We start from the raw sequence: 16,041 nt of genomic DNA on the forward strand, positions 1-16,041 counted from the left end.
GAGAGTGTGCAAAATCCCCAAAAGGCTGGGAGAGGTAAAAGTAGATAATACTAACTCTCTTTTTGTGGGAGTCTGGATGAGCAGTTAGGCTTATCAGAGGTTAGTGTTAAGCATTTGTTGTATTCACAGAGGCAATAAATGAGACACACACTCAAGAAAAAATCTGATACCAACTTATAATGTCGATTTTATACATAATTATGAAGACCATAAATACAGTTCTAAGGTAAGTATTTTGGGAGTTATGATTTTTCAAAAATTAGAAAATATATCACTTTTGTGCACAATTATGCAGCACAGGAAACAATGGAGAAAAAAAAGAAAAATGCATAGAAATGTAGGCAATGCTTTCACAAAGTTCACCTTCTTGTTTTAGGTGGATGCCAGGACCAGGTCCACAGTGCCAGCAGAAGTCCCGTAGCATCACATATCCACTGGGAGCAGAGGGGCTGAGATCTTGGAAGCTGGTGCGCAAATGCGAAGGGGGCCATTTGACAAAGTACTGCACAGAGGGACTTACAGGCAAGTCCAGTAAGTCCGATGGGTCTCCTCAGAGGGAGGAGGTCACAGGGGCTTGGGGACCTTGTGAGCAGGACTGCTTGGTCTGTGCTGGGCCAGTGGGGCCATGAGCAGAGTGAACAGGTCAGCAGGGCATTGTATTTCTTGAGGTCCTTGCAGTCAGGAGCAGACAACTTGGAAAGGTGATCTTGGGTCAGCTGGGCCACTCAGGAAGAAGGTCTCGGGTGCCTTAATGTCCCTCAACAGTTGCTTGCTTCTGGTGCTTCGAGAGTCCAGAGTGGTCGTTGCTGTTTGGGCTCTAGTAACCCGGTTATAGAAATCATGTGGCTCCTGTAGGTGTTGATACCCATAAACTTGGTGGAGAGGCAGAACTTTGGTGCTGCACCAAGGTCGTCGGGGAGCAGAAAATCAACAAACTGGACTTCACAGGATTAGTGCCTGCAGTTTGCAGGGAAGTGATACCTTCACTCCATGAGAGCTTCACAGAGACTTCTGGAAGGCTGGAGGTGCTCCAGTGTGATTGGAGTCCTTTCAGATTTCAGGACAACACAGCAACAGTGATTGTAAAGTCCTGGGAGCAGCAGGTCAGGTTTGGTGCCTTTTTCTTCTGCTGCAGGCCTTCAGTTCTAAAGCTGCAGGTCTTCTTTGTCCTGGTCTTCTCTTGTCTATCAAATCTGATGTTCAGGTCCCAGGGTGCAACCTAAATACTGGATGTATGGGCATTACAAGGGGAAGACAAGTAGTACCCAATGGGATACTTAACCTTCAGAGTGTCTACACCCTCTAGTAATTGCTTCCTTTGGGAAGAGGCACTTCACTAGCCCTGATAGAAGGTTTTCTCACCATCCCAAGATGGTGCAATTTCAGGAGAGGGGTTCACCTCTCCTGCCCCACCCTAAGGGGGGTGTTGGCTAAGTGGGGAACCTCCTCCTAATCTAACAATATTTCCTGCCAAAAATGTATCAGGAAAGGGGACCTGTCCTTTCCCACTATCTGGAGGTTCCTAGGTCGAATTTCAAAGGTGGCATTATCTGTGAAGCTTCCTGCCCAGAAATGCCATCCTGTCCTGGTAGAGGTGCTTCACACCTTTACCCAGAGCAGGCTTTGTTTGTGTCCTCTGAGAGCACTGACTCACCCCAAGAGGTTAGAGACATGTCTGGTTGTGGCAGGCTGGAGAATACAGATCAGGAATCATACCAGTGCTTAGTACATTTTCAGGGGACCCTCTAAAAGGGTATCCTGGGTGAATGTATTAATAAATAAATAAATAAATACTGGCATTAGTGAGGATTTATTAAGACAAGATGTTTGGTACCACTCATTGTAGGTTATATCTGCTCATGCTGATATGCCGACACATAGGATATATTGCACCCTCCCTTAGGGCTAAAGGCACAAAAGGGGGTGGTCCCAGTGGAAATAAAACTATAACATACATTACATCACCTGCAAAATCAATTACAATCACTACTTTTTATGTTGAACCCATGTAATCATATTGAATATATGTTTGCATGTTCAAAACACAACACATTTATCAATGACATTGTGCTTAGGTGCCCCAAGAGGGGAGAGCGAGGGATCTCTGCAGCAATGTGCAAAAGTGAGGGTAAGTGAGAAAGGGAGGGAAGTGAACAATATATACATCCAAAACATGAACGGCCTATCCAGCCTTAACAATGGCTAAACTATTCGCAAAACTATAATGTTAGAATCGACACGGTGAAACTATCACCGTCGTCTACACTTGGCAAACAAAATGGAGCTCTTGACGTTTCGACTCAAGGGTTGTGTAGGAGATTTTAATCCTTACAGTAGGGTCTTCATCAGGACCGTGAGGGGCCCCTACATGTAATTGTAAGGGACTTTTAGTGTATTCAGGCGATGGAACCAAAGTGAAAACAGAATTACTTCACAATAATGGGCATAACAATTACCCTGTGATGGAAGTGGGGGTCCTTATCGCCGCCACCAAATGCTGGAGGCGGAAATCCTTGTCAACTCGTTTCACCGTTAGGCTAAGTAAGGACACGACCTGAAATAGCCCTGCTCACCCCCTTAGTAGCTTGGCACAGGCAGCCAGGCTTATCTCCAAGGCACAAGTGTACAATATGTGCAACCACACTCACAGCAATCCAATGATGTCACCACAAATAGACTCAACACAAGTTTTTATAAAATGAGTATAATCTTTATATATGAAGTTATACAATATGACCACACGATACAAAATCAACATATACAAATAGGTAATATTCTTTCCAGTGGGTTGGTAGCTTCTAATCCCAACAACTGCTTCTAACCAACAGTTAAGCTCACTTCTAACCATTTCCAAAAGATTTTAGGTGAGTCGTAGTGCTAGAATCACACACGTTCCAAAAGAAACCAAATACTGCAATCCGTAACAATATTCTCTTGTACTGTGCAACAGAGAAACAATGCCATACGTAGCGCCACAGTCACATACTTTGCAATAAAAGGAATAATACAGTGTGTATCACTACCAGCATGTACCAGGAAGAAACAAAGCAATGCGTCACGCTACAATCCTGTACGTTAAAATGAAGAAATAATGCACTGCACCATGTTATAATCAGATACTGTGCAAGGAAGAAATAATGCAATGCGCCACTTTACAATCAGGTAATCTGCAAGGGAACAATAATGCAGTGCGTATCGCACCAAGCATGTAGTTCGTCAGGCACAAATTATTTAGACGTCATACAACAGTTCGAAAGTTCAAATTATTCAGACGTCATACAACAGTTCGAAAGTTCATTAGCAGCAATAATGCAAAGTGTAATACAACAGTTTAGGTGCGCCGTTAACAATGCCCTCAATATGGATCAATGATGACACAAAAGTACTGCTTCCCACTTCGGCCCCAGTACTGCCCCTCCTTGGGACAGTACGGGCCAGGATCCGAGCCTAAGAAACAGGCTCACTCAGCTGACAGAAGCAAGAGGCAGAGCGTGTGTCCCTCCGGGCCCACACCCCACCCAGGTGGCGATCCACGTTACCTTGGTGGGGCGTGACCCCACTCTCCTCGCTGACGTCAGCGACTTGGGCCCGGATCCAGAACTCCTTCGCGGGGTGCAGCGAGCTCAGGCCGGAGGCTCAGCTCTTCTGGGGCTGCTGGTCAGGGCCGTGGCTGTCATACTCAGAGTACCCAATAACTTGGGCCTCCTTCCGGCAATCTCAGCGAACACTGAGACCCACCCTCTGGACTGTGGAGACTTTACTTCTAATTCGGTGCACACCCTACCATGGCACTCCTCCACAGTACATCAGGTTGCACTCCTCTTGACCACAGAATGGGACCAAGCCTTTTCAGTCTCAATCCATTGCTGTTTCCTTCCAACGTACAGGGGTTTCAGCTCTCATTGTTAAACCCAATACTGTCTTGGAAGTTTGTGCTCATTTGTCCCTGACCCCTCCCTAAATCAGTTCTGGGTGTCTCCCTCCAAGTGTAACCTCTCTCCCTTTCATACTGGGGATCTTGATCCTTAATCACTCAGCAGTACATTGGTTTATAGCACCAGCCCAGGCCTTTTCCCACCCGAGCTTCTCCTCTCCATTCTCTACAGAGGCAGGACAGCCTGGTGCCATCTCAACCCCTCCCTGGGTCAAGACCTCTCCTGGCTCCTCTCACCTTTCAGATCCAGACAGACAATCCACATTTCAGCAGAGACACACAGAAATGCCTAGAGCACAAATCATAGCCATTTTCTAAAAGAGTGGTTTCTAAACACAAAGTGACATAACTTCCATCACAGAAAGATGTGCTAAGACGCTGTGAGTTCATACATACTAAACTTTACCTCTTCATTATAAACGTACAGGAAACTAGGCTAACAAACACAACATCCAGGCTCCCTCATTCTGTCCTATGTGCAGGATGGCCTTTCAGCAGAGAAAAACAAAATGGAGTGTTTTTCACTGTCAGGACATAACACACACCTTAGTATACACCCTGCCATTTACCTACACTGCACCCTGCCATGGGATTACCCGGGACCTACCACAGGGGTGCCTAAGGTGTATGAAAAAGGGAAAATCAGGCCTGACAAGTGGTTGCACTTGTCAGGACAACATGCTAACTTAGCACTCTGTGCGTAGGCCCTACACTGCAGGCCTGACTTCCGAGGGGTGAGTTTCTGATGGCTCTCTTCTGTTCTGCAGACAAAGGCTCAGCTCACAATTAATGTGAAAAGGTGGGTGAGAGAGTAAGTGAAGGAATGGGTGGATGGCTGGATGGATTAGTGAAAGGGTGAATGGATGAATGAAATAGAGACTGGATGGATGAGACAAAGAAAGGGTGGATGGTTGAGTGAAATGATGGATGGATGGATGGTTTGATGAATTGATAAGTGAAAGGGTGAATGCATGGACAGAAGTGGGAAAGGGTGGATGTAAGGATGGATGAGTGAGTGAAGGGGGTGCATAGGCAAAAGGTTGGATCAAGGAGTGAAAGGGTGGATGGATGAGAGAAAAGATTGATAGATGATTTAAAGGATGGATGAGTGATAGGGTCAATGGATGGATTCATGAGTGGATGAGTAGATGGATGGTTGTGTGGATGGAAGGAAGGATGGATGGCTAAGTGAAACGGTCGATGGAGAGAGAAAGTGAGGATGGATGTGTGGATGACAGAAAGGGCGAATGTGGGGAAGGGTGAGTTACTGGGTGGATGGATGAGTACGTGAAAGGGTGGCTGGATGGGTGAAAGGGTAAATGATTGGATGGGTGAGTGAATGGATGGATGGGTGGAAGAGTGGATGGATGAGTGTGCGGATAGATAGGGTGAAAGGGTGAATGGATGGATAATGGTTGGATGAGTAAAAGGGTGGATGGAGGAATGGATGAGTGAAACGATGGATAGAAGGATACATGATGGATAGGTTTGCAAATGGTTGAATATGTTTGGATCCGCATTAGCTGCATCTTATGCTTGCCACTTTACACTTCACAATGTTTATCCGAGCATATCTCCCCGACCATTTCTCTTACCAAACATGCTTGCTCAGGACCATGGAGAACCCAGTGCTGTAACCATATATATAGATTATTATCATATGAAATACCACAAAAAGACCTGCACGGTTGATCAAAGCTGCACGATTATTTCAACCTAATATAAACCTAATTTGACTAGTGCTTAAATGGTTGTCTATTTACTCACTTACAAACTATTGCACAACCTCCTCTGATATGTCGGTAAAACCTTCCTTTTGTCCAGAAGTTTTCTCCTGAATTTTGACCTCCTGTCCTGAATTTTTATCCTGAATTTTGACCCTTTGTCCTGAATTTTTACACTCACCGTCCTGAATTTGCACCCATGCCAGTTGGTCACCCGAATCATGGCCAACCAATTACCATTACATTTTAGATAGGGAACACTTGTACTTTGACACTGATCAGCAGTGGCAAAGTTCCCAAAGCATCTAAATTGGCAACTCTATGTCAGGAAAACGGTCTAGGGGGAAAGCAAAAAGTTTAGGGAAATTTTAACCAAAAAGTCCAAGTCCTGGAACATGTATCCACCAATACACTTGTGAAAAGCTGAAAAAATGAATGCCAAAATATCAGCACAAGAAAAGTAGTATGGGGTGTTTAAAGAAAACACTTATCATTGATAGCGTCGCCAGTGACAGTAAAATAGCACTTACTTAGTAGATTAACTTATTTCATTTGTTATGTAATTTGGGCATGATTTAATGAAGATGCTCTATGTATCTACTAACAGAAGCAAAATGGGAAATAATTAGCCTCTCCACCAACGCAGGTGTTGACTGAAGTCTATTGCTGAAATAGTGTTTAGGAGTGCGGGAAAGAAACATACCTTGCAGCAAAATCCACGTCCGTTCACCGGCTCGCAAACGGAACACTGAGCACGTTCATGATAAGTACCGGCTCCGAGGCCAGAAACGTGCATGCGCTACGTTTGCCGGACAGACGCTAAATACAGTTCTCACCAGACTAGGTATGTTAATGGACACAGCGGGGGAGCCCAGCGTTGTCCGTAAAAGTAAATAGAGCTGCCTTTGAAGTGCCACTCGGTCATGAGGAGGCATAAAAAGTTGAATGTACAGTCCTGCCAAGAATCACGCATCACACGTGACTCCAACGCATTTCAGTGGGGTGATTAGCATCACCGCACTGAAATGCATTGTCACGCATTTATTTGCATAGTGTCTGAGCATCACCGAAGCACTGCCTAAAACGGTAATAATATGGAGTGTGGCAGCTAGCACTGCAGTGCGGGCTGCTCCTGCCGGTTTGGTGCTCTAGCTGCTAGACTGACTGCTGCTAAGCAGCTCCAACATATGAAAATGATGTCCCTGCATGTCTCTCCGCTCTCGCACGGTAGTGCGCAATGCCGGGCCCCGGGGGAAGCAGAGTCGCAGACTAGTCTTCCCCCAGGGTCATTCGCGCATGATAGGCCAGGTAGGGGAAGGGGAGGAGTTAGGGGGTGGGTATTTAGGTGCAGGGGAGGAAGGGAACTTCCTCTTCCTGCGCCTGGCACCATCGGGAGGGAGCAGAAAAGGGAGGTTAGTTAGTGCGATTCTGTAGGCAGTTTAGGGTCAGAGAGGGGGGTTAGTTAGTGTGCATTTGCAGGCAGTTTAGCGTATTTGGGTCTTTTGAGCTGTTAGATTGGCTGCGGGGGCTGTTGTACGGCAGCCGTTTTTTCCGACGCCGGAAGCGTGACACTTGGCAAGATGTCGGGCATCTCTGCAGAGGAGGTACGGGAGGCCTTATTGCTGCTTGCGAGGGCCGGGCGAGAGGACCTTATCCAGCCGAGAGTTATGGAACAGGCGTGGGTGGGGGCCACCAGGGGCACACGCGCCGCCTCGGCCGGGGGTCAAGGCTGCGGTCGTGGCCTGTCAGGAGGACGAGCCCGACGCGCAGGGGTTTGTCAGCGATCAGAGGGGGGGCGAGGCACCAAGGGACCCGGCGAGGGGTGGGAAGCACAAGAGCCTGCCCCCGCGGGCCTTCCCTCCGATCGAGTTTCTTCCTGGGGCCTCGGGGGCTGCTGTGAAGGCTGCACCTCCCGCGCCCCAGGTCCTGGGGCCTGTGCACGTGCCGGCTGGTGCTGGGGCCGGGGTGGGCCTGCCGCCCTGGTTCCTGGGGGTGGAGGGCCTGGTTGGGTTCCTGGGTTCCCGCAGGTTGTTTTTTTCCCCCCGGGGGCTGAATTTTTCGGCTACTGCCCGCCCCTGCCCCCTCAGATTTGGGGCGCCACTTCCTGGGAGGACAGAGCCAGGGGGGAGAGGATCCTGGAATAGATCCAGGAGGTGAGGTGGGCCGAACAGACGAGGGCCAGAGTGGGGACCGTGTGGGGCCATGAGGTTGAGGGCCCTCCCACCCCGACCTCTGAGGAGGAAAGGGAAGCGAAGTTGGAGGAAGAGCTGAGGAGAGTCAGGGCCAGGAAGTCAGGGCAGGACCAGAGGGTTATGGCAGGTGTAGGGACGGCCAGGACTGCTTTGAGGCCCGATGGTGCTGGGGCCCGCTCAGGTTGGAGCGACCTGAGGGGTGGGAGGGGATCCAAGCCGGCGGCTGTCGGCAGAGCCCAGGGGTGCCTGGCGGGGCGCAAGACGGCTCCGAGACGCAGGACAGAAGCAGTAGGGCAGTCCGCGGTGGCTGTCCCTCCACTGAGGGCTCAGGCTCCTGCGGCGCGTGTGGTGACTGGCATGCGTGGGCGGGGTGGTGTGCAGAAAGGTGTGAAGAGGGCTGTGAAGGAGGTGGACAACGTGCGTGTGGATCTGGAACCGGTGCTTGAGTTGGATTATGGTGCGGAGAGTGATGAGCTGGAAGACGGGGAGGTGCGGGATGACTTGGTAGGCTTAGGAGGCGCTGCGGACAACGGCGACCTTGGTGTTTTGCAGGACACGGCGGCGATGAAGACCAAGGCCGGGACGGCAGCGGTCCAGGTGACAGAGTCCAGAGGACGGCCCCGGGAGCGGACCACGGCACTCACAGGTGAGGGAGCCTGGTGGGTGGCCTGGGAAGACGTTCCCCGGGGGGGGAGGGGCGGAAGAGGACTTGCAGGTCGGTAGGTGTGGGTGATGGTTCGGTGCGGGAGGCGGAGAAGCCATCGGGCGGTCCACCCAAGGATGGTAAGAAGGTGGATGGTAAGTAGGTGACTTTGGGGGTGCAGACGGACAAAGGAGACGGTAAGGAGGAAAAGGGAGTGAAGGTGCCTAAGAAGCTGCCATATATGGGGCTGGCTATGCCATTGGGTTCGCATATTTCGGAGAAACTCAAAGATCAGATCTGGAAGCATGAGTTTGTGGATGTCTTTAAGTTGCTACACAGGGAGGTACAGGCTAAGGAGGGATCTAAGGAGGAAGAGTGGGAGCTGACGAGGCGCCCTAGGGTGCCGGTGACGATGGAGAACTGGACGTCAGCGTTCTTGATTTATGCCAGTGTTTACTGCCAGAAGTATTTGGACAGGGCGATTGCGCTTTTCAAATACATGGACATCATTCGCAAGGCGCAGATGCAGTTCAGGGGTTTTGCCTGGCTGAGCTATGACGAGGAGTTTAGAGCCAGGGTTAGCGCGAATCCCGAGAAGAGTTGGGGGGAGGTGGATCTGGAACTCTGGGTTCAGTGGATGGCATCTTCGCACTCCACTGCGTCCACACACACGGCCAGTGGCCTACCGGTTGTATATCGGTCTTTTCCGCCGCGTCCCGCCCAAGGCGGGGCGGGTGGTGGAACAGTGCCCAGCACCATTGTCTCGGGGCAGCAGTCCAAGCCCGGGGGTTATTCCACGGGGGCCTGTTGGAGCTACAATAAGGGGTATAGTTCCCGGTATCCCTGTAAATTCAAACACGAGTGCTCGAAGTGCGGCGGGAAACATGCCCTTACTCAGTGCCTCACGCTCACCACACCCGCGGAGCAATGGAGGAACGCCTACACCGGTTAGGGTGGAGGCAATGGCCCCGTGGCTCACGTGCTACCCAGATCAGGAGGCGGCAGTGCGGCTTTTCTGGGGTTTCACTGAGGGTTTTAGGGTGGGCTACCAAGGTCCCAGGGAGCGCCGTTGGGCCGACAATTTTAGATCTGCCAAAGAACTGCCGTGTGTAGTGTCTGCTAAGTTGAAGAAGGAGGTGGAGGAAGGAAGGGTGGCTGGCCGGTTTACTGACTGGCCTTTGCAGGATCTGATCATCTCCCCATTGGGGGTTGTGACGAAGAAAGAGGAGGGGGAGTTCAGGATGATACACCATCTTTTATGGCATGTGGGCCAGTCAGTGAATGACTTTATTGCGGAGGAAGATTCTAGAGTGCTCTACGCGTCGGTGGACGATGCGATCCGTCTGGTGAGGGTGTGTGGGGCGGGAGCGGAATTGGTGAAGTGCGACATCAAGTCTGCTTTCCGTTTACTGCCTATTCACGCGGCGTATTTTCCGCTCATAGGCATGCAGTTTGGAGGGGCCATCTACGTGGACAAGGTTTTGCCTATGGGGTGCGCCATCTCCTGCGCTCTTTTCGAGCTATTCAGCACTTTTCTGCAGTGGGTCATGGTGCGAGTTAGTGGGTGCCGTGAGGTCACTCACTACTTGAATGATTTCCTCTTCCTGGGGAGGTGGGATACCTGGGATTGCGGCAGGGCCCTGTCGCGATTCCAGGAGATGGCTTTTCAGTTTGGGGTGCCTCTGGCGCCTGAAAAGACGGCTGGTCCCAGCTGTTGGCTCACCTTCCTGGGGATCGAACTGGACTCGGTGCAGTGGCTGGCGCGCCTTCCTGCGGCCAAAGTGGCGGAGATCCTGGCATGTCTGGATTGGGCAGTGGGGGAGAGGCGGATTCCTTTGCGGGCAGTGCAGAAACTTCGGGGTTTCCTTAACTTTGCGTGTAGGGTGGTGCGGGCAGGATGGACGTTCTGCAGGTGGCTCGGCATGGCCATGTCGGGGCAGTGCTTCCACATCACAGAGTCAGGATTTCTATGGGAGTGAGGACGGACTTGAGGACATGGATTACTTTCTTGCAGGACTTCAACGGTGTGTCTCTGGATTTTGACGAGGAGAGGGCGGTCTGGCAATGCCAAATTTACTCTGACGCGGCTGGGTCAGCGGGGTTTGGTGTTTTCTGGGACGGCAGGTGGTGTGCGGAGAGCTGGCCGGCCTCCTGGATCAAACAGGGGAGGAGCATTGCCTTCTCGGAATTCTTCCCTTTGCTGGTGGCACTGGAGGTGTGGGGGGAGGAATTTCGAAACAGGTCTGTGCTCTTCCATGTGGACAACATGACGGTGGTGGAGCTGGTGAATCATCAGAGGGCGAGGGACCTGAGAGTGTTGTGGCTGTTGCGGAGGTTCATGTTGGCGTGTCTGCGGTTGAATGTGGTGTTTCGGGCTAAGCATGTCCCTGGAGTGAATAATGACATTGCGGATGCTTTGTCTCGTTCGCAGTGGCAGCGGTTTCGACACCTGGCGCCGGGAGCGGATACATGCAAGACCAAGCTGCCGGCCGGCGTGTGGGCCTTGGGGGAGTGAGGATGATTGGACTGGTGGAAGGTTCGCTGGCAGAGACCACAAGGAGGACATATCGTTTAGCATGGTCTGAATGTAGTGCTTTCATGGGCTGGACGTTGAATGGCGTCGTGGGTGTGGAGTCGGCAGTGGAACAAGGGCTGAGAGGTTATGTGTTGGATTGTATGGATCGGGGTTTGACTGCGGCTACGATCTCTGGTAAATTGGCAGGGATATCATTCTACTGTGTTTTGTTTCTGGGTTTTGACCCAACCAAGGATGTGCTACTGAGCAGGATGTTGCGGGGCTGGGGCAGGGAGCGAGGGAGTGAGGGGGGCAGGCTGAGGGAAGCGGTAACGTTTGAGTTGTTGGTCCGGCTGGTTGGGGTGTTGCCGGAATATTGTTACGACCTGGTGGAGGTTGGCCTTTTCCGCTTGTGTATGGTGTGGATGTTTTTCGGGGCATTTCAGGTGTCTGAGCTGTTGGGTACGAGGAGAGGGGCTGGCAGGTTGTTTGAGGAGATTCGAGTGGATGGGGGGCGCTTGGGTATTTGGCTGCAGTGCTCCAAGACTGATCAGTTGGGCAGGGGCAAATGGGTATGGCTGAATGAGACAGGTGGGGCGGTTAGCCCAGTGTTGGAATGGCGGACTTTCCTGGGGACGGGGAGTGTGAGGTGTGGAGAGATTTTTTGTCATGCGTCTGGCGCGAGAGTGACAGCGGGCCAGTTGTTGGCTGTGTTGCACAAGGCTTTGCGGTGGTTGTTCATGGATGAGGCTGGTTTCTGGACCCACTCTTTCTGGATCGGGGCTGCGACAGTGGCGGCCAGGTTGGGTTGGTCCTGGGATAGGATTAGGAGACTTGGGCGATGGAAGTCGCGCTGTTGCGAGAGGTATGTGAGGAAGTAGGGTGGTCCCAGGCAGGATGTTGGTTGATTCATGCTGTTGTTCTTGTTCTAACATCTTTTTCTTCTTAGGTTGCGTGGGTGGACCGGGCGGTAAGACGGTGACATGGATTGTTGGGCACTCCTTCGTGCATTGGGCATCCAAATATGCGGAGCAGCAGGTTTACGGCCGTAACCTGGGACTGAAAGGACACTTGCACGAGGTACAATGGTGGGGCAAAAGTGGCATGCGATGGGGGGCACTACTGCCCTGGCTCGCGAAGATGATCCCACAAAGGGGATGTCCTGATTTGTTGATCATTCATCTTGGGGAAAATGACCTGGTAACACTGTCCGGCTTGGCACTATTACAACTCATGCAACGGGACCTGGATGTGTTGAAAGCAAGGCTTGCAGGGACCTGCATTGCCTGGACCGAGTTGGTCCCCAGGAAAGTGTGGAGAGGGGCTATGAAGCATGGGGCAATTGAGAAGGCACGAAGGAAGCTCAACAGGGCGATGAGACTTTACTGTGGTGACAAAGACATTAAGGTTATTGCACATGGCGGGATCCCACTGGAGGAGCCTTTAGTTTTCAGGGACGACGGGGTGCACTTGTCACAGCTGGGCAATGCGTATTACATGATGGAGATGAGAGATGTAGTGAGCAAGTTGTGGAATGAGGCTATCTGGTGTCGCAGGGAGTGAATGCGGGCGTAGGTGTTGAGGACTGGTGGACCTGGAAGGGGGGTGGGGCAGTGAACCGCCCTACAGGGCGTTCACTGGTTGGCGGGACTTGAAGGGACAGGGGGGTCAAGAGGGGGCACACCCATCCCTTGGGGGGGGGAGTTCGTAGGGTGGATGGAAGCATGAATGGCAGGACGCAAGGAGTGGGCTGGATGACAAGTGATTGAGGGGCAAGAATAAAGCATGGTTGGAGCTTCTAGGGCTTTGTGATGAAGCGGAACGAGTGAAACGAATGAGAGGGGAGTGTGAGTGGGGGTTTGTTGTTATCATTATGTTTATGTTACTGTTATGTACAGATTACGCAGTTCTGGTCTAATAAAATGGCCTTTTACTCTGACACTGCATGGTCTGTTTATTGCGCGAAGGCTACTAACATCACAGGCCGGGGAGCCCCAATGAGATAACGCCATACCTGGCGCTGTCAGGTGACGTCACGTCCTGCTGCACCTGCCGAAGGCGGGGAGTTTAATTTGGAACTACTGTCCGCCTCCTGCCTCCTGCCGCGCGTCGGGCGCCTTACCAGTCTCTCTCTATGGACTACAGTGACTTGTGCAATGGGTATGGCAGCTCGCAACCTAGACTGCTGCGCATTGTGTGATCCAGCGATAGACCCGACCCCTGTTGTGAACTTGCAGCATTTTAGGTACAGTTATGGCAACTGCATTATAATTATGGCAGAGCTCTCATGCAGGCGGCGGCCTCAACTTAACAAATGTCCCGTCCGCACGCACATGATTGCAGCCGTGGTGGGCTCGCCAATTGCCTTGCGCCAGTCCTGTAGCCACAGCCCCCAGCACCACCATCCACATGTGTGGAGGGCAGGGACCCTGTTAGGCCTCATCTGCCCTCCTGCCTCCAGTCACGTGTGGGATCTTTGTACTCCAGTTCCTTGCGAGTGACGACACACTGACTTGGGAAAGCCAGTCTGCCTTCAGCTGGCACAAATCATCTTTCAAGCACCGGCCACTGCAGTTACCGTGACTTAATTGGGGCCTGATAGCAATGCTAGAAAACAGCGTAGCATGACACTCAAGGGCTGCACACACACTATTCCTCTCAGTGCACTGCAGAACGTGATTATCTACTGATTCAGCCTTCGATGTCAGTCATTTCTGGTATGGCACAGGTGAGTCAAGCAGCAATGGGGGCAGTGTCAGTCTGTGGGCCATAGGCGTAGTTAAAAAGGACAGTATTCTGTATGTATTTTTGTTAGTGTTTCACCTTTATTCATCTAAAAGCACGCACCTTAATTGAAAGATAAATGCAAGTTAAACTAATCAGTGACAAAACACACTCTTACATTGTCAAACCTCACCTGGTTAATTCAGTCTTCCTGCAGATTTCTGTCTGTTGTTAATGAGACAAAAATAATTGAAACCTGCTTGGTGCAGCAGGGCATGGTGACCTCTCTATTTATAATACTATTACATCCCCTGCTTCTGCGACTGAGAAAGCACTTCAACTATGCAAGCCATTTATTGTAATGCGCACAGTAGTAGATAAAGGTCATTCAAAGTGTCAATGATTTGGCCATAGAATGTCACTCCTAAATATACTGAAATCATGGAAATACCACACAATCAAACTGAAAAGATGGCAGTTAGAGAGTCATGATAGGGCGGACAGAGTTCCCCAGAACCCATGAAGGGCTGTAGGTCGTCGATGGCAGTGTGATGCCAGGCACTTAGAAGCAGAGCACCTCCCACATTCACACCTAAGTGCCCTTCCATTTATGGCACTTTGCACCAGTTTTAAGTTCTTCTTAGAGGTTTCTCGTTGCTCAAATGGGTGTAATTTCTGATATTTATACGTTTCCGTAGTATTCATTGCTTGATTTTGATCAAATGAAAGTGTCACTCATCGTTGTTGAAATGTCACTCATAATTACACTCACATTTTGAAAATGTCCCACAAAGCAATCTGAAACCTTGGCAGCTATGCAAATTGTAGTAAATAAAAGCCTTGCAGATAACGTAGCCCAAGCCTGATGTTGACTGCGGTCTGAAGTTAAGCGGAGCTCATGAGGAATGTGTATGAGTACTAACATTTCGTAAATTACAATTTGCAAGAATGAATATTTATGCGCTCTGGTGAAACGACATACATTTACACATAAAATTCACAATGAGATCATTATGGTTGCAGAGTAATCCCGCATGCATCGTGAAACACTGAGGTAGCACGAGGAATTGTTGAAGTGCGGCTCGGCCGTGAGGAGACATACAAGGTTGATTAAAGTAAATAAAATAAAAGCCTCGCAGATAATGTAGCCCAAGCCTGATGTTGACTACTGTCAAGAGTTAAGCAGAGCCCATAAGGAATGTGAATGAGTACTAAGTAAAGTAAATTGCATATAACATTTTGCAAGAATGAATATTTATGCGTTCTTGTGACACAAAAATACATTTACACATCAACATAATGTTGAGTTCATTATAGCTGCAGTTGTGGTGACCTGCCTATATTCCATGCATAGTATGGGAGACATGGCACACAGGGTTGTGTCCCATGTTGACTATTAAGATTTACTTCCACCGCAGCCTGCAATGGCAGGTGCATAGCTTTGGTGTGGGGTCCCTGGGGTGGCACAACCAGTTCTGCAGCCCCAGAGAACCCTCTTCAGTACCCTTCCCCTAGGTGCCATGGGAACCAATTACTAGGAACTTACAGGGGTAACTGAAGTTGTGCAATTGTGGTACAGATTTTGTTAAAGAGATCTGGCACTGGGAACCAGGTTAGCAGGGACTCAGTTCACTTACAGTTCAAATGTACATCAGGCAAAAAGTGGGGGCTAACCATCTCAAAAGAGTCACGTTCCTACAGTAAACATTCTGGAAAGCTATTTTTACAATGCTATGTCCTCATTCATGTCTCCTATGTGGACATCTTCCTTTCACCTGGGGTGAGGTCGACACATTCCAGGAACCCAATGCCACCAGTAAGTGTACATGCATATACCATGTTGATGTCTGTGCTTGATATTTGTGATATGTTTCATTGTGATATGTGCAGGGAGGTAACACTCAGCTACCACCAGTTACCTGATAGTCTGTGAATCAGAACGGAACCTGCCCACAGATCCTTGAGGGATGATAGCTGAGTAAAATATCTAATCTGTAATGTGTATGTAAGCAGGCCCTCAGGAACTAAACATCTCTAAATGTTTGGGATTGTAACACATCTTTATTCATGTGGCTTTGGACACATTGCTCATCATGTGGCACAATGTCTACAGAAGCATATGAAATAGTACAACAAATAGCACACATCCGGATATTCTGTAGTGAACGTATGTGGAAAGCAAAGTGATTTCTGTTTTGCAAATCAAGAGCGGGAAGGGATCAAATGTAGATGTCCACTTTTATGAATGTCACTGGGCCAGATGGCGTGCTATATGACTAGACAGGCATTGTTCCCAAACATTGACAGGA

At 50.0% G+C, this 16,041-nt stretch overlaps 1 protein-coding gene across 1 annotated transcript in view; it reads left to right on the top strand.

Annotated features, from left to right (window-relative positions):
* Positions 1-12,571, top strand: part of LOC147679967 (uncharacterized) — a 39,366-nt gene extending 26,795 nt beyond the window's left edge. Inside the window, exon 2 of the mRNA XM_086942484.1 lies at positions 11,958-12,571. Within this exon, the coding sequence (XP_086798610.1) occupies positions 11,958-12,571 (614 nt within the window). The remainder of the gene's footprint in view (positions 1-11,957) is intronic.
* The last annotated feature ends 3,470 nt before the right edge of the window (positions 12,572-16,041 follow it).

This window comes from Lissotriton vulgaris, chromosome 11 (genome assembly GCF_964263255.1).
Source record: "Lissotriton vulgaris chromosome 11, aLisVul1.2, whole genome shotgun sequence".
In the NCBI taxonomy this organism is placed as follows: domain Eukaryota; kingdom Metazoa; phylum Chordata; class Amphibia; order Caudata; family Salamandridae; genus Lissotriton; species Lissotriton vulgaris.